The 27,669-nt window shown below is 47.2% G+C and overlaps 2 protein-coding genes across 4 annotated transcripts in view; one reads left to right on the forward strand and one right to left on the reverse strand.

Moving 5' to 3' along the window:
- Positions 1 to 9,488, forward strand: part of TNFRSF19 (TNF receptor superfamily member 19) — an 84,550-nt gene extending 75,062 nt beyond the window's left edge. Inside the window, exons 8-11 of one of the 3 annotated variants that reach the window (XM_047077794.1) lie at positions 1,227 to 1,329; positions 1,904 to 2,309; positions 4,734 to 4,781; positions 6,547 to 9,488. In XM_047077794.1, the coding sequence (XP_046933750.1) occupies positions 1,227 to 1,329; positions 1,904 to 2,309; positions 4,734 to 4,772 (548 nt within the window). In that variant the 3' untranslated portion in view covers positions 4,773 to 4,781; positions 6,547 to 9,488. The remainder of the gene's footprint in view (positions 1 to 1,226; positions 1,330 to 1,903; positions 2,310 to 4,733; positions 4,782 to 6,546) is intronic. The other 2 variants (XM_047077785.1, XM_047077801.1) reach the window with 2 other exon arrangements.
- A 1,590-nt stretch (positions 9,489 to 11,078) lies between these two features.
- Positions 11,079 to 27,669, reverse strand: part of MIPEP (mitochondrial intermediate peptidase) — a 195,862-nt gene continuing 179,271 nt past the window's right edge. The window contains exons 19-20 of the mRNA XM_047077761.1: positions 12,193 to 12,285; positions 11,079 to 11,660 (exon numbers count right to left, since the gene is read on the reverse strand). Coding sequence (XP_046933717.1) covers positions 11,566 to 11,660; positions 12,193 to 12,285 — 188 coding nt within the window. The 3' untranslated portion in view covers positions 11,079 to 11,565. The remainder of the gene's footprint in view (positions 11,661 to 12,192; positions 12,286 to 27,669) is intronic.

Consider the following 27,669-nt stretch of genomic DNA (forward strand, 5'->3'; position numbering starts at 1 on the left):
TTCCAGTTTACAGGATGGGGTAATCTCTGTTTGTAAATTTCTTATCTAATCCCACTCTTCTTAGTTTTTTTTTTTTTTCCTGTGGGGCACCTGGGTAACTCATTCGGTTGAGCGTCCAACTCGATTTCGGCTCAGGTCCTGATCTCACGGTTCGTGAGCTCGAGCCCCACATCAGGCTCTATGCTGACAGCTCGGAGCCTGGAGCCTGCTTCAGATTCCGTGTCTCCCTCTCTCTCTGCCCCTCCCTTGCTCAGGCTCTGTCAGTCTCTCAAAAATAAACATTAAAAAGGATTCTCTCTCTCTCTCTCCGCCCCCCCGACCAATCTCCCCTACTCATACTCTCTCTCTTCTGCCTAAAATAATTTTTTTCTTCAGTGAACTCATATTATCTTTGTAACCAAAAATGTAAGCTGCCTCAGTGAACAAAATGGCTTGTAAAGCTGTGTACATACATCTAGTTATTTCTTATGTTACATTCTCACCAGTAAAAAAATAATTGTGTGTGTGATGTGGATGTGTGTGGGGTGTGTGTGTAGATGTGTGATGTGTGGTGTGTGTGTGTGTGTGTGCGTGTGTGTCTGTGTGTGAGAGGGCTGGAACATCTCTGTGCCCCTGTCCTGTACCTCCAGGCCACTCAACAGAAACGTGCTATCTCTACCGTCACGCGAGTCTCATTTTCTTGTGGTAAAACGTATGTACCATAAAATGGCTGATTTTATCCTAGGGCCCAAGACCTGTATGTTCTACTGGGGCTAAACTGCAATGAAATAATATAAATATGGGTAATACAAGACGAACAAAATAAAATAAAATATATATAACATAAAATGTATCAGTCTAACATCAACTGTTCAGTTCGGTGGCATTAAGGACACTCCCACCGCTGTGCCACCCCCGCCACCACCCACCTCCAGAACCCCTTCCCCTTCCCAAACTGAAACTCTGTCCCCATTAAACAACAGCGCCCCACTCCCGGCCCCAGGCGCCCCCCATGCCACTTCCGGGCTCTCTGGCTTTGGCTGCCACTCCAGGTACCTCACAGAAGCGCTTGCTCATTTTTGTAAGGTAACAAAAGAGGGAGAGAATGAAACCTCGCATTTCCTTTCTCCAAAAAAGTCACCCAAGGGGGGAAACGGCTGGATTTTCCACAGCAACGTCGAACTGGTATTAAAGAGAAAGTTGCCGGAAGAACGCCTCGTGTCTCATGCCTCCGCTGACTTTCCCAGGGCCGGTTCACTTGATTCCGTCCCTGTGCTGTGACGAGGCCTGCAGCATCGACCGGGTGACTCTGGGCTGTAGAGTGCATTCCAAGACCACTCTTCAGGAGAGGTAACTCGGTATTTTTAATCCGCGTGATTCTATATCCCCTTGTGCAAATATGCGCTCTACTGATTTGCCAGTTTTCCCTCGAAACTATGAGAGATCATTGAAAGCAGGTTATTCGTGACATTCTGGACATCAGAGAGGGACAAATCTTTGGCAAGAGATAAGTAAGTCTCTCAAGGCTACTGATGCCCAGTGCAGCGTCCTTCACACGTTATGCTCCATTCATTTCATTTTTTTCTCCTGTCCGTGATCTGTGACACTTCCGTCATCCGTAAGTAACGGTTAGCATGTCATTTACCCATAGAATTTTAGAATAGCCACCAAGAAACTCAGTTAAGACCAGGAAACCATATTTTAGACATCGGGTTAAGAATAACGATCTTGATTAGACGTAGGTATGAAACTTCAGTGTTAAAGTAAGTTCATTGAAGCAAGTTTATGGCAAAGGAAACACTAGAAGTCTGACGTCATCGGTTGCTGTTCCATCCAGAAAACTTAAAAGCAGAGGCGGCGTATTGCCCGGTAGTGGTGTTTTTTCCTCCCTATAGAGTTACAGATCTTTTGAATGTGTGTTCAGACACGCAGGTCCGGTGGGGGAGACCATGCCCACTTTCTTCGGGTCCCTTTCAAGGTCCATCTGTGGCGAGTTTTCAGATGCCTGGCCTCTGATGCAGAACCCCGTCTGTGGTGACGACATCTCTTTTTGTGACTCTGATCCTGAACTCACTGGAGAAGACGTTCATCCTCTCAGTCCGGAAAACCACTGCTCGTTCTCCTCGGATTCAGACAGTCGTCAGGATTCGGTTGGTGGAGCTCTTCCAATTCAAGCTCGTCCTGAAAACTTGACAGATGCCGCTGATTTCTCTAGACCTCACAGCTCACTGACGGAATCAGTGCTAACTCAGGCTACACTGCCTGCCAGAAGGCAGCTGCATCAGGAGAGCGGCGACATGACCGGCCTGACCGCTCAGACGTCCCTCCAGGTAAGGCGGCGGCTGGTCTCAGTAAGGACGTGGCATCGACTCGTGCCAGGCCCGAGGGATGGGATTCCTCTCACCGTAGAACGTGGGGGGACCCGATGAGAAGGTTTTTCCATCTTCTGGAACTTGTTGTTCTAGTCTGTTTGGAGAATGTGTTTTAAATTGAATTTCAGGAGTCTTTTCTTGGTTTAACTAACAGCTACCCTGTAAGGCCATACTGAGCAGCTGTGTTCTCTTATTCTTCATAAATCCAGCTACTTAGCACGGCACCCCCTAGCTCCACTCCTGGCTGAGAGAGAGGAGTCCGTCTCGGAACGTCTTGTGAACCACCCCTCACCTTTATTTTCCCTGTGATGCTTTACACCCAGTACTGAAATGCACTTCATTCACCGTCGGGTTGATGGGAACTTGGATCTCTCAAAGTTTCTCTCGTTCACTGTTGTGTTCGAGATTGCTCTGCTTTGATCGGTTTCGTTGGAAATTGCCGGTTGTGATCTGGGTCCAAATACTGCCTACGAACCTTCTAGAACCAAGGGTTTAAAATCAGGGGTGCGGGGAGGTGGTGACTGCAGGGAGATGGGCCTTTCAGGCCTGCTGCAAGGCTGCAGGCAGAGAAGCATCACGGATCCCCGGGCACCACCTCTGCTCTCCCCTTCGGCGAGGATGTCGCCCTTCCCGAGCGTGATTTGAGGTCTGCAAACATTTCCCTAATGTGAAAGCACATACACTGTTGGAATAGTCTTCCGGAAAAATGATGCCCGCCTTCAAAGAAAAGGGCAGAATCACAGCACCAGCAAGGCTCCCGGGCCCCACAAGGCCCCGCCTGCACACGCAGCCTGTGGGAAAAATGTCCTGGCACACGGGTGCACTCTCGACGCGTGCCTCTGTGTCCCACAAGGTGATGTGTCCTTGTCTAATTACGTTACACACGGCCTAAAGTCAAAGTGTGAATAGAGATGTGTTCAAGAACAGCACATACGTTATATGTTGATCTAAATCTGCAATACTTTTTTTTTTCTGAACTACCAAAAAAATTCTATAGAGAATTTACAGGGAATTCTATGCAGCAAACACTTGTTGGCTTTGGAGAAAAACAAGGTGGTTTCTCTCCAAATAAAGGAAATACAGAAGAGATAAGGGAAGAAAAAGCAAACCAATTAGGCATTTAAAATGTAAAATACATACCTCTGTAGCTGAGAAAGGTGTCTACTGACCTTGTTCTTTTGAGCTGTCCCGTCATTTTTATGACTTCCGTGATAATAAGAAAAGACTTAAGAGTTAGCCAAGTTGCATAGGTCCCAAGAATGGACCCCATGGCTCACAAACCTTTGGGGCTGAGCACACCCAGCTGCCCGAAGGAGGGAACAGGTCCCGAGAGCAGGTGACAGAGGCAGAGAACAGCTTGGAGAAAGAGACCCCGCCCCTTTAGCCACTAACCCCAACTTCCCAGTCGGATGCCCTTTCCAAGTACTCTAAAAGTCTTGGGATTCTTAAAATATTAAAATGACAAGATGTCCAAGTTTCTTGTGTATCAGGTCAGTTGGTTTTGATCATGAACTTGCTTGTGTGACCTTCACAAATGTCTGCTACCTTTCCCCACATATCTGTTGCCAGGGGCGAGATGGAGTAGCTGGAATTGCGCTCCCGGTGACTACCGCGGGTTTTCCAGAGCATTGCCAGCCAGTAAAAGTACTGCTCAGCTTATTGTGTAGCTCACACCCAATTTTGTGATGTAAATTCGAAGACTAAGGAGTGAAGCATCTTGATGCCGAGTGGTGTCAGAACCAAAGCATTCTCTACCTTTTTTCTGATTATATCGTTGGTGAGGTGGGGGGATGCTGGTAAGCATTATTATTACAGCTACGTGAATGTAAAATGGGTTAGTGTAGAAGATTGGTGTAGATAATGGCACTGACTTCTTTTCAAAGACCATTGTCAAGGTAATGGTGATCTACATAAAGATACTTTCAACCCAAATTATTATGAAAAGAAAGTTATAATTACGTATAAAATGAATGGGAAAATGTTACATTCCGTTCAGGTCGCACAACGTAATTTAGTGATGACAGGTTTTTACTAGCTTTCCAAGATGTGTCCCCTCACTGGATAATTTGGTAAATATAAGCGAGACATTCTGAACTCAAGAAAGGAATTGTTAAAACGTGAATCATTTCAGTTTTCTCCCTATAACCAAAACCAACAACAATATTTTGAGCCCATTTAAGAGATCATCTTTTCCAGGTTCTGGAAAGCACTTTATGTTTGGTTGCACTTACTGAACGTGTGATGCTTAGTGAGTGAACCTTAATCTTCAAAAGCAACCAGGAGGGAGACACAACTGCGCATCTTTGGGAGATTAAGCCTCTCAGTTTCAAGGGTCGACCAAGAATTTAGCTCAACTAGTTCTGTTTTTGTTCAATCCATTAGATTCCAGAAGGCAATTCGGATTTCCTCTTACCAAGCTGATTCTCCAAGGTAGGGAACATACTTACTTCACATAAAGAATTTTCGTTCAGCAGCTTGGTATTATGAACCAGAGGACTTCCGGTTCCTTGAGTTTGTGTTTAGTCGGCTTGACTGAACACCTTGAGCCCATGGGCTCATTTGTAATCCAGCAAAGCGCGGCATTCCTGTTTGGAAAACACGTAAGGACAGCTGTAGCCATTATAGCCTCCCCCCTTTTAGTGATTTATTTCTATATCTTTTCAATGGAACTTGAAATTCTTATCTAGGAATTCACTCATATTTTCAGTTTTTTAGCCTCAATTCTCCCCTTCTCTTCAGCTGTATTGAGATGTAACTGACACTTAACATTGTGGAAGTTAAGACGTGCGACATGACCATTGGATACACGTCTATACCACAGAATGCACAGTGGCACTTTTGTCTTTGCTTGGTGTGAGGCTCAGATTGCTAAGGCATGATGCATTTGTTTCCAAAAACTGTACTTTTACACAGTAGCTTTCTTGTGGGTGGTTTAAGACCACCCAGAATCTGATGATGATAGTTACGGTGCAGGATAAAGTAAATAGGTGTGAGAACCTTCTTGAGTCTGAATGACTCAATTCTAATCAAATTTTCCCAAACACACCTCCCCGGAAGAGGAACAGACTAAGATATTTGGGACATCAGTTGCTAGGATACTTGGGAGCATGAGGCCAGGCTGTTTACCTACAGGAAAAGCTTTTTTGGGGGTGATGTTTTTAGCCATCATTGGAAATGTCAACAGAAAATAATAGGAGGAGTGATTAAAAAAAAAAAAAAAGATATGACCTAGGATCTGGCTGCTGAATCTTTTAAACTTTTTTTTTTTCCGTATTGGCAGAATGACTAACATTTGTCTCCCACAATAGTGTTAATGTGGTTCTTACTGTCATATTAACTGATAGATATATTTGATGAAACGATCTCATATTATTAAGAGTTCTTTCAGAAGTTTCTATATGTAGGTACTGTCCTTCAACTCAGGGGAAAAAATGTTCTCCTGTAAACGTACCTGATAGGTCACCAATGCCAAAATAGTGGTAAATAAGTGAATGAAAGGTTACAGCATAAAAGGAAGGTTTTATCCACTGCAGTAAAGTGCAGTTGGCCGATCCCTCCAGAAGTCAGGTCGCTGCCCTTCTGTGATAAGGGACAGATCTAAGGGTGCCACTTTGCTGAGGATATCTACCCTGCAAAGAGTGTGAGCCTTCCAGGAAGATCATTAGAAGAGGAATCCTTTCTAAACCATCTCTAAACTTTCTCCAGTGGTTTAGCAGAAGTTTTAAACGCAAAGAATAAGAATGTCACTATTCACTAATCATCTTTGTTCTTTTAAAGAAGGGACTAGCAGATCCTAACATCTTTACCTACAAATGCTTTACAAGAACACAACACAGAAACAAACTTTAAATATTTGAATGGGGTTGGAAATCAGCCAAAGAATCACATGTTAATACATGTTGTTGGCTGTGGGTCACATGATCGCCTCTGCAGCGTTGTTTGGAAATGCTGAGGGGCTGTGAGTTGTTATAAAATCTTTACTGTATTCTCAGAATACGTGGATACCCGGATATTCAGACACCATGAATGAGCTGCTTGTCTATATGTTATCAAGTTCATGTATACTCCTAGTTTAAAGTCACGTACAATAATTTTGAATGATTCCAGTTTAGCAGCTTTCGTTCGTGAGGTTGTTTTTCAAGCTCTCCTTCTGTTGCTGTTTTGGGAAGCTTAAAGGACTTGCTTCTTTCTACAGGAGAAGAATACCGATGGAACCCAGCAGGCACTTACTCCTCCGCTTGGGCTTATGGACTGAGCGCTGTCTGGACCTTGCATGGCTTCTGGGGGGAAAGAAAATAAATCTGAACCAAACTGATGGCGTTTTAAGCCTTTCAACCAGTTGCTTCTGAGCCAGACCAGCTGTAAGCTGAAACGTCAAGGAATAACAAGCAAAGACTCCAGGCACTCACGATACTTTGCATCTTTCCTGAACAAGAAGCCTCTATGCGGCAAGCGAGACTTCAAAGACTGATGGGTTGAGTTTGCAGCCTACGAGATTATGAGCATGTAACAAGAAACAGAAGTGCATTCATGCGTATTTGCATGGCGAATGTGGTCTCACCAGACTGAAGACCCAGGGTGTAAGTTTTCGCTGACGTTTGCTCTCCAGAAATAATTTCACATAGCCGCTGATCCTGTTAAAAGTCAACGTCAGATTGGTTTCCTTAGTTTTTATGGAGAGTGGTTCCAAACTGAGCACGCGTATTTGAGGAAGCTCACGTTTCCGTCGTCCGATTAGTTTAGGAGGTAAGAACGGACTTGCACGCCACCTGCCTACATCATGGGTCTGTTCGGTGAAGTGAACTGGCCCGACTAGGAATCAGAGGAGAGCAAGTCTTTGCTGGAGTCGACACGAGTAACCTCGGCCACCGGTCTCAGGAGCCCTGCTAGACCCAGTATCAAGAGGGCCCAGGCTGGGAACGTGGTCTTTTCACTGATTACCCGCCTTGCAAACCACTGAGCACGTCTATCCTAGAGACTTGTGTGCACTGATTAACATACTTCTGCGGAAATCAGTCGATCGGAAGCATTTGTTACTTCTGTCCCTGTGACTGGGCTCAAAAGACCCAGAAGCTGTCCTTTACACAAAAGTGGTATTTGTAAAGATAATGTTCTTTTTTTTTTCCTTCCCAACCTCCTCACCCGCCAGTGTCCTGCCTCTGACAACCACCAGTCTGTTCTCTGCACCTGTGAGTTGGGTTGCGGTTTTGTGTTTGTTTCGCATCCTATCTGACACGAAGGGCTTTAGAAACTACATGTCAGGTTCCCCTGCCGCCAAGATGGAACACCGTGCGGGTAGTCCCATGAGACTGCACTACCCAGTAGAACAAAAAGAAAAAGCACAATTTGTAGACGGCGTGTAGGTGAACAGTTTGTGATTCCCCTTAGGCAGTCTGGCCAAGTACGACGGTGCTCCCTCCGACCGTGTACATTTCGTTCCCACCGTGATCTCCTATCTCAGCCACTGAGGCTGGGTGTAAGTGCTTCATTCTGGCACCCCATCCCTCACCTGCTCGGTAGTTACACACCAGAATTCTCTCTACGGCTAAGATAGAAATGAACCCAGTTCAGTCACAAACCAGGGGATGGCTCGTTTGCTGTTACTCTTCGTGCCCTGGGGAGGAATTACCAGAAGAGGATTGATTTGTTTCCTACTTGAACCTGCATGACCAGCTCTGGCCTTTGTCTTTTCACTGATTACCGTTGGCTCTGTCACCCTTGCACTTAAAAGAGAAACAGAACATCATTGTGTTTGAGTGCACTAAAATTCTTCTGTTTCACAACTGCCCCAACCAAAGCAGTGTCTTACCTAACGTTTAAACTGCATTAAAAAAAAAAAAAAAATCTTAGGACATACTTATCTTCTCACTTCTTGAAACTGTGTTTCCACTCTTTGCAGGGTATTTAGGAAAATCTAATGAGTCCTCTTCCTCGTGGCTGGACTAGGTTATCTAGCTGCAGTTTTAGGTTCAAATGTGTGTGGATTCTCGTGACCTCGGTTCCTTTATCCAAAATAGGAAATTGGAGTCGTCTCAGGGTAACCCATAGCCTTCTGCATCTAATACCCAGCCATAACTGATTGGCTTTTCCTCTTCTCCTTTTTTTTTTTTTTTTTTTTTTGTAGCATGAACCAATGGTTTTTCAACTTTGATTAACTCACCAGCTCTTATGAGAGTTGCTTCAGGAAAGTCATGTACAATATTTAGGATTTGACCACAAGATGTCCATGAAAATGCACACTGGAGTTTCCTTGAGTGGTTTCCCTGTAATTCACATATGTGTGCCATTGTTCGCAATCTGATCGTTTTGTTTTGACAGAGGGATGATCAAAGTAGGCCAGGGTTGTGCTCCTTCTGGTGACCTGAATATATTTTCCACATGTAGAAACCCTCCTCGACTTCAAAGACGTATAGTTGCTGGAGAGAAGGCTGGATCGATGGGAATGAGACTGTGGCCCCCAAACCCTGAAACATCACTTTCGATCAGTAGGGAAATACTGAGGGTTAAACATCAATTTCATCTGATGCTGCATTTGGAAAATCCTGGGTTATTTTATCAAGATGAAGACACTTGACCACCAGTGACTACAGAAACATACAATAATGCTAGATTCTTCTATACTTTGGGTAAACACTTGAGAGGAAAATCCCGTCTGCGTTTCCCACAGTCGGAATATCCCTCTAGCACCCACATGGATTCCCCACGTGGGTGCTGGGAAATCATCATCGGGTAATGAGACTGGGAGTGAGAATCGGTGTGACGTCTAATGGTGCAGAAACCCACCAACAAGAATGAGACGAGGATTTGGGGAACAACCATGTAAAGGCATGGGTTTTCTCATTTTGTGTATATGGAATATATTTTTCCAGTATAGATTTTTGTACTCTAGATAAAGTGTTCATGTTGCTATTATCTAGTTAAGCTCTACTGTTTGTGCTAGTAAAAAAAAAAAAAAAAAGAAAGAAGAAAAAAAAGAAAAGAGTCCGTCATTGCTTGAAGGTCGCCAGCTTGAGTCAATTTAGATTTCATCATTACTGTTTTGCATACTGGAATTTACAAATTTGTAAATTTTCATTTTCTTACATAGTTTTGTAATACCCTTTTTTATATGTGAATAAAATTGTTATCTGGTATTCATTCATACTTCCATGTCCAGTAAAAAAAAAATGGTGATGGGAATACAAATTTGTTTTCCCCTCTTGCTCTCCGCGTGGGGGTCTCCCTAAGTTCTGATCCTTCCAGTGTAACGCTCCCTCCCTGGCCCCTCAAATGTCATGAGGGAGATTTGAAATCCTTCCTGGTGACCTGGTTCTATTTCTCAGGCATGTCAGACTACTGAAGAATGCTCTGAGTTATTTGAGAAGCTTTGGCATCAAGATTCTATTACGATCTCTTCTTTTGCCTCCTTCATTTCCTGACATAAATAGGGGAAAAATAAAGGAGAAGTTTTATACTCATTCTTTCCAGAGGTCAGTAGACTGTTTTCCTGCAGAGGAGTGGACTAAACTCCCACAGAGCAACATCGGTCACTGTGAGAGTTTCGTCTTGCCTTCCCAGCTTCTGACCTTCCTTCCCTTCAGTAAAGCTTTTAAAGCTATTATTAGATTTTGAGAGAGGACTTGAAACTTCCTGGAAAAAATTAGGTTATTTGAAAGTGACGCCATATTCTCTCCGCTGGTTAGTCTGTGGTGTTAAACGACACTACAGATTCCCTGAGGGAAGGACATTAGCTGCTGTCCCTCTTCCATACCGCCACCCGCACACCAGCTCCTTGGCTCATGTAGACGTTTCCTGTATCCACGCGTACTGGTTGAGCTCGTGGGTGCCCTCAACTCTCTGAGAAAAGCAACTCAAAGCTTGTGAGGTTCTAACTGGAGGTCTGAAGGATCCTGTAGCCACACAAACAACTTATTTTCACTGTCATCACTATAATGAAGGTCTCTTTGCAGCTGGCTGGTTGTTCTTTGTCCCATTTTAACTTGAGAAGGTATTGTCTGATTTTCTTAAAATGGATTCGGCATAGGCAGCTTAAATTTATCAGTCAGGTTGAAACTAAACACCACCGAGAATTCCCCAAACCTTCTAGAACACCTGAGAAACTTCAGTGTGACCTAGTAAGTGATTCTAGACATGTAATTATACAGAATGAAGTCAACAGCTCACCGTGATGGTGGTTATGTCACATTTCAGCCCGAGGAAGGTCACAGGGCGGCTCCTGTAGGGATCAAGCAGACCAGGGTCAGGTCTGTCCATAAACCACCAGAGGCATTTGAATCCGTGTGATTTACGGCTGCTTTCACATTAGCCCCTCCGAAAGACTTGAATTCTCAAAACCACTTTCTCTGGGACCTTGGGTGGTCTCATGAAGCGGGCTTCCATTGTTTGCCCATAAAGGCAGGATTTTGTCTTATCGTGATTTCCCACGGCATTAACTATTTCCGCTTAAGACAGAAAGAGCTGTGTTCTGTCACTTTTGTTTGGTGTTGAACTGAGCCGGCAGGACTCCGCAGAGGGATTTGCCCCACCGGGGTTGGCTATTTACAGTCAACAGAAGATGTAGGGAACTGTCCACGGCAATCCTCGAACAGGTTAGGGAGGGAGGCTGCCTCTCTGCCAGGCACACGTCACCCCCTGCGCGGATCAGATACGATCGTTTCCCTTGAAGTTCCACACGCAGATTTAGCTCCTCTCAGAAGCCTCCATCTGAGAAAACCCTGCCTCCTAGGTCAGTCCTTCCTTCCTGCCTTCACCCGTCTGTCCATTCGTTCAGTATGCACGTGTATAAGCAGTAGCACAGAGTTGCAAACGCAGTGCCAGGGGTGACGCAAACAAGGGAGCGTGAGGGAGACAAACCTTCGAAGCACTTATAAAATAGGTCTTTGTTGTAAAGATGTAAGGGCACATTCTGAGGCAGGGGAGGGGGGCGGTGGCGTCGGGGAAAGTCAGGACGGGCGCGGAAGCTGGGTGAGGACCGAGGCAGGCCAGTGGGGAGCCGGGATGGGTGGAAAGTGCTGGCACGTGGACAGGCCCGGGTTGTTCTGGGAGTGCAGAGAGGTGCGGGCTGGGGGGGGGGGCGAGGGGGGAGCTGCTGAGGCCCGGGTGTCAGCTTGACAAGTGTCTGGAGTTCTCTGCCCTGGGCTTTGAACTTTACCCCGTAGGGCATTTACTCGCCTTCAAACAGATGAGTGACACTGACGTGAAGACTCCGAAACGTCTAGTCTTTCAGAAGCTTGGAGGTTGCCCAACCCGGGCGAGGCAGACCCCTTTCCAGACTCTGAATGGCCCCGGGCACGGAGGGCACGTGGCCACCTGGAAGAAGGGGCGGGAAGTGGACAGTCAGCCCCTGGTTAGGAAACTCTGAGCCTGAGGTCTTTGCTCCCGCCATCGAGGTCACCTTGGTCCTATTCTGATTTCGCCTTGGTCGGTGCTGACCCCGGGATCTGTATTTGGGACTTGGCTGCACCCCCTGCTGACATCTCAGAAAACGCGGCTGCTTCGCTGTGTGTTCCCCATGTGGCCGACCGCCTCCCCCAGGGAACCCAGAAGGAGGCTGGCCTCTGGCTTGGGGGTGGCGGCAACGCTCGGCGGCCCGCCCTGGACGTGCCACCACGTCCGTGGCCGCAGCCCGTCTGCTCCCGGCTCCGGGCACGCCTGCTACGACACAGAGCTGTGGCCGTCTCGCCGTGGATGCTTCAGCCCCAAGTCCACGCACAGACACCAGCTCGAGATGGAGGCCGAGCGTCCAGTCGAGAGGAGCCGCGCGGAGGACCCCAGGGCCTCCCCGAGCCCTGTCCTCACCCTCGAAGTTCAACCACGTGCTCTCCAGGGACCCAGAACTAACCGGCCGCGGCTGCTGCAATAACACGATGAAAAGTGTGCATCTTTCTGTAGAATGGAGGGTTCGTGCCAATGTCGCTAAGGCCCAGCCTCGGATCTCGAGAGAGAGAGAGAGAGAGAGAGAGAGAGAGCGGGATTTATGGTGTTTTTTTCAAATGCAAGATTTGGGAAGCAGGTGCCCATGTGGGGAGGAAAGATTAGAATTCATAACTGTGAAAGATTTTCTCCTCCTTCGATCATTGCTTTCGTCTTTCCTTCGCGCCCCTCACCACAAGACCCAACCTCTTGGTCTCCAGCCTTCCAGAAGATGCGGAGGCTGCCTCCCCCCCTTTGCCCGACAGTCCCTGGCTGGATAACAGAGCAGCGCACAGAACAAACGAGGAGAGGCGGCCCAGGGCTGCACTCAAGTCCTGTCTGACTGGAGACTTCGCATTCCCGCGAGGAATCGCACATTTAATAAATCTGCCAGGGGAATACCTGAGCTCGGCCATCAAATCTGATGACAAGGCGCCTTTGCAGACGCCCTTTCTTGAAGTGTCATGAGGAAGCCATGGAAGGCCAGGTTCCAAGTGACGCCTCTGTGGAGAATGTCTTCCTCTTTCAGCTTATAAACCGGTCAACCACCCACGACTGAAGATCCCAGGTCATTCTCTGAGCAGATCCCAATTAGACGCTGTGTCGGGGAGTGTGGTGGCTAATTTCGGGGAGTGTGGTGGCTAATTTTACGCGTCGACTTGGCTGGATCCTGAGACCCAGATGTTTTGGTCCAACATCAGCCCAGATGTGGCCGGGAAGGTGTTTAGATGAGATGGGAATCAGCAGACTCTGAGTAAAACAGTTTACTCCCCATGCTGTGGTGGGCCTCACCCAATCAGGTAAGGTTTTTTTTTTTTTTTTTTAATTTTTTTTTTTTTCCTTCAACGTGTATTTATTTTTGGGACAGAGAGAGACAGAGCGTGAACGGGGGAGGGGCAGAGAGAGAGGGAGACACAGAATCGGAAACAGGCTCCAGGCTCTGAGCCATCAGCCCAGAGCCCGACGCGGGGCTCGAACTCACGGACCGCGAGATCGTGACCTGGCTGAAGTCGGACGCTTAACCGACTGCGCCACCCAGGCGCCCCCAGGTAAGGTTTTAAGAGAATAAACTGAGGCTCCCTGAGGCAGGGGGAACGCTGCCTCCTCTCTGCCTTCAGACCTGGGTCTCCCGCCTGCTGGCCTGCCCTGTGAATTTCACACTTGTCAGCCCCCACAGTCTCTTGAGCTAATTCCTTAAAACAAATCTTTTTACACACACACACACTGACACGGGCACCCTATTGGTTCTGTTTCTCTGAAAAGCCCAGATTAATGCAAGAACTAACCAATCACTCCAACCCCCCAACTAAATAGACACCGGTGACCAAACATAGCAAAGTGTTCTCTGTTGGGCAGACCGGTAGAATCTCAGGGGACTCAAGGCTTTCTGAAAAGTCAGAGGGGGCGGGGCGCCTGGGGGGCTCAGACGGTTGAGCATCCGACTTGGGCTCAGGTCATGATCTCACAGTTCATGGGTTCGAGCCCCGCGTCAGGCTCTGTGCTGACATCTCGGAGCCTGGAACCTGCTTCGGATTCTCTCTCTCTCTCTCTCTCTCTCTCTCTCTCCCAAAAATAAATATTTTTTTAAAAAAGCCACAGAACCCAGAAGTCATTGGTCTGTCAGACAGAAAATACAGAAAACACTGTGACTTCTCGACTTTGTCTTCAGACACAGCTCCTCCGTGCTCCTCCTTCCCTTCCATTCCACCAGTAGCACAGGCTGAGGTCCCCACCCGGCACTCTCCACTCCTCTCTACTCTGCCTCTCACCGCAGTGGACATCCCACATTGAGGGAAAGGCCTGGCCCCGGCTGGTTCAAATGCAATGACTACATCTTGGTTCGGGGAGCACAGGGGAAACAAAGGCCACGGTCCCATTCTAGAAGAATGGCCAGATCGATTCTCTCTGAGGGGAGCCTTTGCACGAAAGCCCCCGGCTGGCCTGTATTATTAGACATGCAAAAGGGTCTACAGTGTGTGATCTCAACCGGCCGAGAGCCACGGGGTCCTGTGAATTCGCCTGTCTCCTTGGCAGCCGGGCAGTGGGAAGTACTTGAGTGCAAGAGGGTGACGCACAGAAAGAGCCCGAGGTCCTCGGTGACTCAGAGACAGCGTCCGAGCAAGAGCCTCGTCTTCTACGCTTCTCAAGTATCGTTTCGGTGACTCCAGTAGAAACTTGTTCCCCAAGACCCAAAGCAGAAAGTCCCTGCAGGCCAAACTTCTTCCAAAGAGCCGACTCCACCTATATAACCGTCTGAGTCCCTCCCGGGGGAGCTCTCTGTTTTCATTCTGAACACAGGCTCTGCATTGCTCTCGGACTTGGGGACTTGGGGTCCTAGGAATGGCATCTCCAGGACGTTTCTCTCACTGACTTAAAGGTGCAGCATGCCGTTTCTTAGGTCAACAAATTCAGTTGCTGATTTCCAACACTTCTCAAAACAAATGATTGATTTTGTTAGTGGAGACCATGAGGCTGAATTTTGGAAAAATCATACAGGAAAAAGTACAGTGGAGAGGCATCTGGGTGGCTCAGTTGGCTAAGCGTCCGGCTTCGGCTCAGGTCATGATCTCACGGCTTGTGGGTTCGAGCCCCGTGCCGGGCTCTGTGCTGATAGCTCAGAGCCTAGATTCTCTCTCTTCAGTTTCTCTCTCTCTCTCTCTCTCTGCCCCTCTCCTGCTCATACTTTGTCTTTCTGTCTCTCTCAAAATAAATAAACACAATAAAAAAATTTTTTTAAGTAGAGTGGAATCTGGAACACAAAACAAGCTCATAGCACATCCAAGGTATTCCTCGCTTTTTTGAGAGAGAGTGGGCCGTGGGTGCACATGAGCAGGGGAGGGGCAGAGAGAGAGAAAGAGACAGGAAATCTTAAGCAGACTCCCCACCCAGTGAGGAAACAGACTCAGGGCTTGATCTCAAGACCGAGATCATGACCTGAGCTGAACTCAAGAGTTGGACCTTTAGCCGACCGAGCCACCCAGGCATCCCCAAGGTATTTCTCATTTTTTAAACATATTTATCTAGCTTGCCGTGCCCCTATATTCACTATCTATAGCTTTCTGGGTATAATTACTAGTTTTTCACCAAAATTCAATCCAACGAATAAAGAGTTACCACAACAAAGGATATGCCAACTTTGGAGACAGCTTCAAAAGATACATTTCAAAGAAGTCTTAAGTAACAGTAACATTATCAGAATAACAAGTTGCCCAACCAAGGGACCTCTTTGAAGTTAATGATACTTATCTGGATATTCAAGGCTTGTTTGTTTGTTTTTTTAAATCCTAATACTTGACAGCTAGACCTTGTACATTGGATGTTTCTGTCAGGGTGATGAATAAACTCAAAACCAGATTCCTCACTTGGAGATCCGCTGACGATAGCGTGTAACATTTGAAAACAACTCGTCTCTTACTGAGCGCTTTGACACCATTATTCCATTGGATTTTCACATCTTCCCATGAGTGCTGTCATTAGCTTCATCTTCCAGATGAACAAATGAAGATTCAAGGAGATAAATAACCAGCCTTCAAGTCAGGAAACAGTAGAAATTGGTAGAAAACACGTTTTAAAAAAAAAAAAAAAAAAGAGTTTTCAGCCAGCAAGTGGTAGGGCTGGGATTTGAACCCTGGACTTCTGACTCTGTAAGCCATGATCTTTCTGCCGTACAATGCTTAACAAGCAACTTCCCACACTGAAGTGCAATGAGAAGAGATTCCACGTTTCATGAGCATGCTTGTGCAGAATGAAGGCATAAGATTGAAACAGCAGAGCCCAAGCGAGGCTCCTTGCTTTGCCTTATAGCCCTAACATAGAGCCGGAAGGAACCTTGGCAACTGTCTGGACTAGCGGTTCGGCATGGTGGTCTGTGGGTCCCCAGATCCAGAGCTCTGAGGAGGCTGCCCAGGGAGAGAGAGAGAGAGAGAGAGAGAGAGAGAGCGACACCTGGGCTGGGAAACTGGCGCTGCTATGAACACAAGACGATTCCCCTCTTCGGTGTGCACATGGAGATACACGGACCCAGAGCATCTCAACTTCGTCCTTGGTCTCCTGGCTCCAAATTCACCGATCTTCCTCCTCATCCAGGCTGGACTCCACCCTAACTTCTCTCTTTTCAGGCAGGAGACCGAACTGGAGAACCACACCACCGCTGCCCACGGCTTGCTGACGACTATGCTATGATTACATCCCTCCTTCGCCGACCCTCCCGTGCCTCCCCAGCCTCACAATGCCAAGTCCTGACTCCTCAGCGGGACAGCCGAGGCTCTTCAGGACCTGGCCTCAGGTCACCAGCTCAGCTTCATGTCCCTCGGTCTCCTGTGCATCTCAGTCTCTCCCTCCACCCCACGCCCCAGGTCTCAGCTCTGGGCTCACTGGGGCGGCTGAGCTCCCAACACGCCGGGTCAGCTCTCGGACCTTCGCACGGCGCTCCAGCAAGGTCGTGCCTCCCGGTCTCCTGGGGAGTTCAGACTTCAGTCTCAAACATTAGCGCATCCCTGGTAATGTCCCTGAGCTCCTTGCACACTTTAAAATATTTCCCCCTAAGGATTCCGTTGTTCTGCCCTGATTTTTAGCAACTGTTGTATTACTTCATGATCGCTTGCGTGAATTATCTTTCTTCTCACTAGGCTGCCAGCAAGGAATTTTGTCTTTCCAGTTCTACAGTTCTAGCCTAGAATAGTGTTTGGCACAAGATGGGTGTTTATGTACCCATTATTTACTATGATGCATATTTATTTTTAATTTTTGTCAATTTAAATAATTGTTAATAAAATAATAAATATGACACCAATAGTTACAGATAGACATTGGTGGGTTACTTCTTAATTATGAAATTAACTGTAAGTGTTAATTAAGTACAATTTTAATATCTTTTTCATAAATACGCATTTATTGTATATGGATATAAATAAATAAGTACATTTACTTCACGAATGGATGACTCTCAGATGCCTGAAAGCCCTACAGCCCTTAGAATAAATTACAAATGCTTCATCCTGGCCTTCAAGGCCCTCTCTGATCCAATCCTTGCCCACCCCTCAATCATCTCACGCTACTCTCCCACTAGCTCCCTTCTTTTCTCCACCTGGGCATTTGCACGGTTCTTCCCTTGGATTTTGATGGCTGATTTAGACTTATCCGAGGACTCACCTCAGGTGCACTCCCCCGCGAGAACTTTTCCCTGATCGCTCTCATCTAAAATGCATATACCCTCATTACACACACACACACACACACACACACACACACACCCTCCTGATGCTCAGCGTTTATTAATGTACAACATTTACTGATTTTTTTCATCATCCGCTTCCCAATATAATGATCAAGTCCCAAACAGGGAAGAACATTGTCTTTCTCATTCATCATTAAATCCCAAGTCTGGAGTATGATGGGCACATAGTAAATGCTTAAATGTTGGTTGAACGAATGATAAATGGGGTCAAGCATCTGTGTGCTTTATACGGTTGCTGGTTTCCTGCGACCCACCCCCCCCCCCCGACTTCTGACGTATCTACTCTGACCTTCGGTTCAGCATCAGACTGGACAACATGTCGCAGCTCATATTTGGGGACGAGGCAGTGACCTAACAGACTCATGGGGCTTTTTCCCCGGAAGAAGGGATAGATTTACAGAGGCAATACAATGTAGTGGTTAAAAGCCTGGGCTCTGAAGTCAGACTGAAAAGAATCCTACCCCCACACTCAACAGCTGTTGAGTGTTACCTGGTCCCCAAGCACCAGGTTCCTCCATTACCAAAAGGAGACAATAATTGTCCCTACCTCACCGTAGAGTCATGAGAATTAACTACGTACGAGCTTAATGCACAAAAGCTCAGAGTTAATATTATTATTATTATTATTACTACTATTTTCCAGGTCCCCCAAAGGCTATATAGTCCAAATGTCCAAGAACAGAGTCAGTGGCTTGAGGAAAATTGACACAAAGACAAAAACAAAGAGACCAGATCCTAATCTGAGTTTCGCCACCCTGGGCACATCCCTTCTCTGGACCTCATTTGTCTTATTCTGTAAATAAATGGATCTGATTTCATAAGGTCCTCCAGGCCCTCGGGTTCTGCGATCTGAGATCTTGGCTTATGGAGACTCTAACGTGCCACGCGTGCACCGGGGCGGGGAGAGCTGTGACGTCACCCAGCTGTCCCTGCCGTCTCCCCCCCCCCCGACCTCACTTCCATACCCGTCATGTCCCCATGGGTGGCAAGTGTCCAGTTCAAGCCCCAGCATCCCCTCCTCCCTCCACATCATCTCAGGAAAGTAGCAGGACCTGGCTGTGACCACCCCCACGGCCTCCCGCTGCCACATTATTTCTGGCTGCTGTTGGAGCGGACACACCCCCCAGAAAAAGTTTGTAGACCACAGAATGCAGGAGCTGCCACGGGTCTCTGGGAGGTCATCTAACCCCCTTTTCCTCTCTCAAAAATATCTATCCATCCACAGATAAATGGGCAAGCAAGATGTGGCAAATATATCCCGTGGAATATCATTCAGTCATATACAATACGGATGAAGCTGGAAGACCCCATGCTCAGTGAAATAAAGGATAAATATCGTATGGTTCCATCGATATGAAGTAGACCCAGACTGGGCAAATCCATAGAGACACAAGTAAAGTAGAGCGCAGAGTTTCTGCTGGGGAAGACAGGAGAGTTCCGGGTGTAGACGGTGCTGATGGGTATATGACATCGTGGATGTATTTAATGCCGCTAATTGTACACTCACGAATGGATAGGATGGTCAGTTTTATTTTATAAATATTGTACCACAGCAATTTTTTTAAGTTTTCATTTATTTATTTTGTGAGGCGGGGGGAAAGAGAGAGAGAGAGAGAGAGAGAGAGAGATTGAGAGAGGACAAGCTGCGGAGGGAAAGAGAAAGGGAGAGAGAGACAGGATTGCAAGCACAGTTTTTTAAAATTTTGTTAATTTTTTAACCCCTAAGGATTTAAACCCCTAAAGGGTTTATTTATTTTTGAGAGAGGGAGAGATACAGAGCATGAGCAGGGGAGGGGCAGAAAAGGGGGGGGGGGGCGGGCACAGAATCCGAAGCAGGCACCGGGCTCTGAACTGTCAGCACAGAGCCCGAAACAGGGCTCGAACTCACAAACGGGGAGATCTTGACCTGAGCCGAAGTCAGATGCTTAATCAATTGAGCCACCCAGGTACCCCACGAGCACAATTTGTGAAACCTTAGTCTATTACCAATATCAGGACTCCCAGGGGCTCAGCCCAAACCGTCTGAGACTCCCAAAATGGGTCCCAAAGTTGGGACAAGCCTCCAGGTGATTCTAACAAAACAGGAGTCCGAGGACTACTCATCCAATCTGCTCATTTTACAGCTGGGAAGACTGAGGCCTAAAGCCTACCCCCCTTCTAAAACCACATAGCTGGTAGGAGAGGAAGCACCCACTCAGCCACAGCATGTTGTCCCCAAAGACCCTTGTCACAACATGAATGGCCTTGGGGACACTCTCCAGGAAGGAGCAGGAACAGTGGGAGGTGGAGTGGAGCCACGTTAGGCGTGGCAGTTAGACTTCAGCTCAGGCCACGATCTCGTGGTTTGTGAGTTCGAGCCCCACATCGGGCTCTGTGCTGCCAGCTCAGAGCCTGGAACCTGCTTCGGATTCTGTGTCTCCCTTTCTCTCTGCCCCTCTCTCACTCACACTCTGTCTCTCTCTTTCTCTCAAAAAACAAATAAACGTTAAAAAATTAAAAGAAAAGAAAAGAAAATTAGGGGACTGGAACGTAGATGTGAGGAAATGGAAGAGACCTACGAGAGAATGCATGAAAAATAAAATGAGAAAGCCTCCCATATAGCTAATTAGGAGTTCCAGAAAGAGCGAACATAGAGGAGGAGGGAAAGAAAATGTTCAGAGACCATTTTCCAGAACCACCTGTTATATCTACAGTTCCAGCCTTAGACCCAGGCGAGCAGGTGCCCGGCCGTGGGTCCTGCACCTCAGGGAGCATCCGTGCTTTGAAGTGCCTTCCTTGAGGTTTTCTATGTTCCCCTCCAAAGGCAAGGTCTGAGCAGGGCTGGCAGTGTTCACACAGGTGCCCAGAGCCGGGAACAAGGCCACCCGTACCCTGTGAGGCACTCTCTGACTATCTGGTTTAGGGGGTCAACCAGATGTTCCAACAGACCTCAGGTCTTGTCCCTGTGGATTGTCCTGGGGTCCCCAGGGCCAGATCCTAGAGCCATGGTGGCAGCCTCGTGAGTGGGATCCCTCCCATTTGTCAAAGCAGTGTATCTTTCTGAGGATCACACGTGACTGAGCCGCCAAAATGACGCTGACATACGATTTTGTTGACACGAATGGTTTCTAGGGTCTAGGACCCACAAAAGTTATTTGCTCCGGGCCCTACGCATCTTGTCATTTATCAGCAATGAAAATTGCTGTGAGTAAAACCGTGAGTGTGAGCCTATATACTGCAAAAGACAGAGAACATCTTTAAAGCCACCAGAGAGGAAAGACGGCTGGCCACAAAGGCACGGCAGCAGCCTGAGCCCGGAGCATAGAGGTCATGGGCCTTGGAAAGGTATTTTCAAAATGCTGAGGAAAACCCTCAATTCCGTATGCAGATTAAAATCCTGTTTAAATGCAAAGCTAAAATAAAGACATCTTAAGACAAAACAGAGAATTTACCCACTAATGGAGCCTCACCGAGGAGCCAAGATTTTTTATTCAAGAAGAAAAAAGGGGTGCCTGGCTGGCTCAGTCAGTAGACCATGAGACTCTTGATCTCAGGATCGTGAGTTCAAGCCCCACATTGGGTATAGAGGTTACTTTAAAAGGAGAAGAGAAGAGAAGAGAAGAGAAGAGAAGAGAAGAGAAGAGAAGAGAGAGAAGAGAGAAAAGAAAAAAAGAGAAAAGGAAAGAAAAAGAAAAGAGAAAAGAAAAAAAAAGAGAAAAGAAAAAAAAGGAAAGAAAAAGAAAGAAAAATGGTGGCCAAACAAAAAAATAATAAAAATAAATATCTGGATAAATCTGTTACAAGATAAAAATGATAACTATGGTTGAGAAGGGGGATTGGAAACAAAATGGGTGTTTTTTTTCCTCTTCATTTTGGGAAGTGTGTAAATGTATTAAAATATATAAAATTTTATACTTTATATGTCAATATTATTCTTGTCAGTTATACCTCAGTAAAGCTTTTGAATAAAGAAAGAGAAGTAGAACTAAAATTCACAATGGTAATAACATGAAGGATGGGAGAAGGAATCAGGGTTAAAGCTGTTTGTTTTCAGAAGATCTCCATGTTTTTAGAAGGTTAAAGATATTCATGCTAGACTCTAAGGCAAGTATGTATTTTTAAAATGTAAGTGTAACCCACTTAAAAAAAAAAAAGGAACAGATTACATAACTTCCAAACCACTAGTGGGAAAAAAATTGGCATGAAGAAGACTGCAAAAATTTTTCTTTTGAAAAACCCAAGAGAAGGCAGGAAGGAGAGAAAAGAAAAAAGACGGTAAGTAGAAAGCAAAAAATAACACTGTTAATATCTCAGTGACCACAATTAACATAAATTGTCTAACTCGACCGTAAAATGCGTAGACTAGCAGACTGAATAAATAACAAAATCCAGCTATGGGTTTTTTCGTTAAAAGAAACATGCCTGTAATGAAAGAATGAAGAATAAGCAGAAGGAAAAAATATCCAGGTACGTACTGCTCAAAGAAAGCTAGGATAAGCGATATCAATACAAGAACAAATGAACTTGAACATGAAAATAAATGTATTAGAGTTACAAAAGAGGACCATTGTATAATCGGAAAAAAACAACAGGAAATATAGCAACATATAAACCTAATGGGATAGGCTCAAATATATAAGTGGACAAATAAAATATGGACAAGATATATAATATGGACAGCATTACACAGTGAAATTATTTTTTAATAGTTTTTTGGGGGGGCGCCTGTGTGGCTCAGTCGGTTAAGCGTCCAACTTCAGCTCAGGTCATGATCTCGCGGTTCGTGAGTTCAAGCCCCGCATCGGGATCTGTGCTGATGGCTCAGAGCCTGGAGCCTGCTTCTGATTCTGTGCTCCCCCTCTCTCTCGGCCCCTCCCCCACTCATGCTCTGTCTCTGTCTCTCAAAAACAAAGAAACATTAAAAAATTTTTTTTAAAATAAAATAAAATAGTTTTGTTTTGTTTTTAATTTGAGAGACAGAAAAAGAGAGAGAGTGCAGTGGAGGAGCAGTGAGAGAGAATCTTAAGCAGGCTCCACTCTCAGCACAGAGCAGGACGCAGGACTCAATCTCATGACCCTGGGATCATGACCTGAGCTGAAGTCAAGAGTCAGACGCTTAACCGACTGAGCCACCCAGACGCCCCAACAGTGAAATTATTGAATCGACCTTTCCAGTGGGAGATTTCAACACATTTCCCACAATAAATTCAGTGATGGTCCCATCAAAATCCTGACAGTTTTTTAATTGAGCTTCATTGTGCTGATTCTAAACTTTTTCTGGAAGAGCTAAGGGTCAACAATAGCCAAACATTTCTGGAGACGAATAAAGCAAAGACACTGTAAAGAGAAGGGAATCATGCCAGTGCAGTGGGCACAGCAGAAACCAGAAAGAAGTATAAACCAGACGTGAGAATATGACACGACAGGCAGCACTGAGGGTCACGGGGGGTGGGGGAGTGCCCAGGACCATCCGTTATCTGTAGGAGACTTTTAAATAAAGTCGGAGACCTAGCTGATACCACGCACAAAAATAAATCCCATGTAAATTAAAGATCTAAACGTTCAAAACAAAACTCGAAACTTTTAGGTTAAAATCTATTATGGTCTCGGGTGGGGAAAGATTTCTTTAATGAGACATAAAAAAGAAACCCCACAAACCATAAGGGAGAAGATTGATAAATTTGACTGTAATAGACCCTTGAAAAACTCGGGGTTGGGGGCACCAGCCTCCCAGCCCTGAGCAGTCGAAAACCCACATATAACTTTGACCACACCCCAAAACTTAGCCTACCATTGACCAGAAGCCTTACTGATATATACTGTATTCTTAAAATAACCTAGAGCAGAACAAAACCCCAAAAACCAAAAACGATGTTATGAAGAAAACCATAAGGGAGAGAAAGTACCTCTACAGTCCTGTACCTATATTTCTTGAAAGAAATCCTTGTAGGAGTAGATCTGTGCCGTTCAAACCCATGTTGCTAAGGGTCAGGTGGACATTCAAATTCAAAACTATTCTATCAGGGAAGTCACCAAACACAAGTTGATAAACCAAATCACAGGCAGGGAGAGAGTACCAATCAAGGATTGACTGGTAGCCTGATTGATGAGAAAAAGAAAAACTAAGCTCCTACGCCATGGGACCCGCGCTCAGAAGGGCCCCCGTCCGGTTTCGTGGTCTGCTTGCAGTCGCCCTCTTAAAACCATCAGTCACTTTTTAACAAGGGCCCCCATGTTCCCATGTTGAATTGAGTTCCCCCACCCTGGACCTGAATTGCAGTGTTTTCATCGCATGGCAAGGTGAGGGGCATGACGAGACAACGGGAGGCAGAAGGGATACAGGTGAAGTGCAGGGGTCCTGGGAGCAGCCGAAACATGGCTTCCCCTCCTGGCCTCTCCTTCCCCTGCGTCAACCCTGCCTGCAGCTCTCATTACAAGATCCCCGCCCGGCCTACTAGGACCCGCTGTCTGAAAGCCCCGTCCTGTGAGCTGAGTAACCCCCCGTTCAGGGTGCCAGGTAGTGGACACCTCTGCCTCTGTTTTCACGGGGTTAGAAGCATCTCGAATCACTGTAACTTGAAGAGGAAAATGAAGAGGAAACCTTCAGAAACCCTGCTGTAACTGATCAGAGAAAACCAAACGCCTTCCAAGCACAGCAAAAGCATCTGACGATGGCTTTAAGCGAAGAACCGGGTGGCATTTGTCATGCCCTGGGGTCTGAGGTCCAGGTTCTCTTGAGAAAGCCCAACTGGTGACTTCCTTTCCCTGGTTGCGGATCTATGGTTATGTCCATTTGTGGAGAAGAGTCGGCTCGTCTTTACTTCCTGTGCTTTACAAAGGGGCTCTGACGATCTGTGCTGTGGGGAGCTGTGGTGGTTCTAGAAGGGAGGTATGGAAACGGGGGGAACCTCCAAAAAATAGCCAAGGGAACACTAGATTCTGAGCTCTTTCTAAGCCCTTGTGATGCCTTAGTTCATTCTTCCTCAAACTTTTTCTATAAAAAGGCTGGAAAAGTAGCACTTTAAAGAAAGTATAGAATTTTGACCAATCGACCCCATTCTATGAAAATCCACCCAATTCTATGAGCCTTGGTTGGGCAGGGGTGAGGTGTTCTGCCTCACCATCTCAGGCCTGTAGAGTCACTGAGAGCTGAAAAGAACCTTATATACAACGAAGTCCTGAATATAAATGTATCAATATGGGAAAAGTGTGACTCAGGGAAAACCACTGACTCAGGCTCATTTCTGTCATCACGTTATCATCCCCAGAAACCACCACCACGTTCCTCCCCCACTCAATCTCTTTCAAGCACTGCTTTTGCCAATTGTCCCACCACGACCGATGCAGGTAGCAGGCCACTGGGCGTCACGGTTAAGAAGCGTCAGCAGCGTAGGACCCAGTTCACGTGGTCCCACAGCCGAGCCCCCTCCCAGAGTTACTGACTGCCAACATGATGGATTCCGAAGCCATCAGTTCAAGGTGGGGTATGAGATCCGAGTTGAGCAGCACATGTAGGCCCTTTACGTGTAAACCATTTTCAAAGTGTGAGATGAGGTTCATGGAGATCAAATGAGTTTCTAGGGTCAAGAACGCCTATTGTGAACCTGCTCGTTTGCAGGTTATAGCATGCTCCTACACCTACAGATAACGGAGAAAAATGGTTCACATAGAACAGAAGGAAAGAACATCACTGAGAACCATGTCCAAAGGACTGGAATCAAAGCCGGGAGATGTTGATAGAGTTTAATGTACTAAGAATCCGCTTTTACAAGGGCCAGGCTGGAGCCCTTCTGGGTAGAACAATCCCCGTTTTATTTTCAAAGATCATGCAGGAGGAGACTCTTACCACCCCCGGCTCCTGCCCTTGAGAGCTCTTTCTTGGCTCTTCTCCACCCCATGCCTCACGATTAGCTACGCAAAGCGTTTTCTCGAATCTAAATGCAACCCCTTCTTCTAGCATTAACCCACTGACGTCATGTAAAAGAGACGGAAAATAGAGCTAATCTCTGTCCTTAATAGAGTAATGCCTCCCCCACAAGAACCCTTAGGTCGTTGGGTCTAGTTCCCCGTGAAGAAGTCCCAGTTATTTTATGCTTTCATCACAGGTCGTATCTCTGGAGTCTTTCCATCAACTGCCATGATGGGCCCTGGTCGGCCAGAGGAGTCACCGAGTAAGTGACAGTCTGTGAGGCAGGAGAAGGCTGAGCGCCGTAGGCTACGTGAGAAAGTTAATTCTCTTTGCCGTCGCCTCCCTGGTGAGAAGACCAGGGGAGGTGGTGGCCCATTAACTGAAACTAAATAAGCCTCCCACTCAAGGATGAGAATAGGATACCAGTAGCAAGAGGTGATAATTAAGGGCAGCAAATAAAAGGCGGTCCAATGTGGAAAAAATGCAAGCTCTTGCACTAAGGGGGACGGGAATCCCACACATAGTTATTAATGGCAAAGAGATAAAGTATTTGGAAAATACAAACACTGAAGGAGACCTCAGGGGAGTGAGAAAAGGCCAAGAAATTATATGTGAGCTGGTAACGTGATACAGCCGAAACAACCACGCAAAACACAAGTCATTCTGAGCCGCATAGTTGAGGTATGAAGTCATGGACCGAGGAAGGGAGAGACCACTCCTTGAGCCCTCGGAGACCACATCCAGGGCCCTCAGACAGTAGAGAGATTTAGATGAGATGGAGGGGATTGGAAGGCGAGCAACCACAAAGGGCAACGAGTGGGAGGGACTGGTTTCGGAGGGACAAACCCACAGCTTGTGCAACGGGCCACTGGGAACAGTGAGGGCCAAGCACCGGGGCCATGGACGGCCCTGCTGACGGCGGGAAGGCCAACTAACTGAGGCATGCAGGCTGCTGGGAGCCAGACAGCTGTGGAGACAGCCGTGGGGCAGCAGAAGGCCACGGACCGTCGGCCAAAGCGGTTCTTCTGAGCGTGCAGAGGCCAAGCGTATCACAAGCCATCAGAGCGTCTGCGTGGCCATGGGGCACGGGTCCCCAAGAGCCTTGGGTGTGCTCAGGGGGAAAGGCCCTGGGCGTTTCCTACCAGCCTTTCCAGAGAACCAAAGGGTTTACACCGTCAAAGGGCAAACTTCTCAAGGACGAGCCTGCCTGTTCCACCTCCACCCGCCAAGACCCTGACTTCCGCGAGAGGCCGCATGATAGAGATCACCTCTCACTGGGTCGCCCTCCTGCCATGCCTGGCCTTTCTCTAACTTCTGGTGACCTATTTCCCGCCTGCGTTTTCACAAAAAGCCAAGGGAAGAGCGAAAAGCAGAGGGGGACGGAGAGGGCCAAAGCGTGTGGCAGAGAGGGCGGGGAGGCTCCTGGGGCGGCCGCGGGCCCGCGACGGCACAGGAAGCCGAGGGGGAGAGCCACGTGGGAGGGCAGCCCTGCCTTCCAGCGCCCACGGGTCAGCGGCCTGCCGGCCTGGGGGGCCCTGACAGAAAAGCCAGCCCCCCAGCGGCCTCCAAGGGCACCGGACTGCAGGCTGCAGGCAGGTAACCGTGACCGGGGGCCTTTGTCAGCTGTATGACGCACACCAGTCTGCCACGCTTTCAGCGGACGTTTCCCGAGACACACAGGCCCAGCGCTTGGCTAGACCCGCACATGCAGAACGAACGGCGTGAACTTCAGCGGGACGAGGACACGGGGAGCTGGAAGTTGGGTCGCCGCTCCCCAATGTCCTATGGTTTCAAATCTGTAAGTTAGAGGGGCCCCCGCATGGCTCAGTTGGTTAAGTGTCCAACTCTTGATTCCAGCTCAGGTCATGATCTCACAGTTCGAGAGTTCGAGCCCGGCGTTGGGCTCTGTGCTGATAATGCAGAGCCTGCTTGGGATTCCCCCTCCCCCCTTCTCTCTGCCCCTCCCCACTCGCATGTGTGTATATATGTGTTCTCTGTCTCTCAAAATAAAAACGCAAACTTAAAAAAATCTGTAAATCGGGGCGCCTGGGTGGCGCAGTCGGTTAAGCGTCCGACTTCAGCCAGGTCACGATCTCGCGGTCCGGGAGTTCGAGCCCCGCGTCGGGCTCTGGGCTGATGGCTCAGAGCCTGGAGCCTGTTTCCGATTCTGTGTCTCCCTCTCTCTCTGCCCCTCGCCCGTTCATGCTCTCTCTCTGTCCCAAAAATAAATAAACGTTGAAAAAAAAAAAAATCTGTAAATCAGAAGTCATTTCTCCTCTGAT

The sequence above is a fragment of the Lynx rufus genome, unplaced genomic scaffold, assembly GCF_022079265.1.
Source record: "Lynx rufus isolate CCGP_SWC_20201006 ecotype Redwood Valley unplaced genomic scaffold, mLynRuf1.p SCAF_1, whole genome shotgun sequence".
NCBI classification, from domain to species: Eukaryota; Metazoa; Chordata; class Mammalia; order Carnivora; family Felidae; genus Lynx; species Lynx rufus.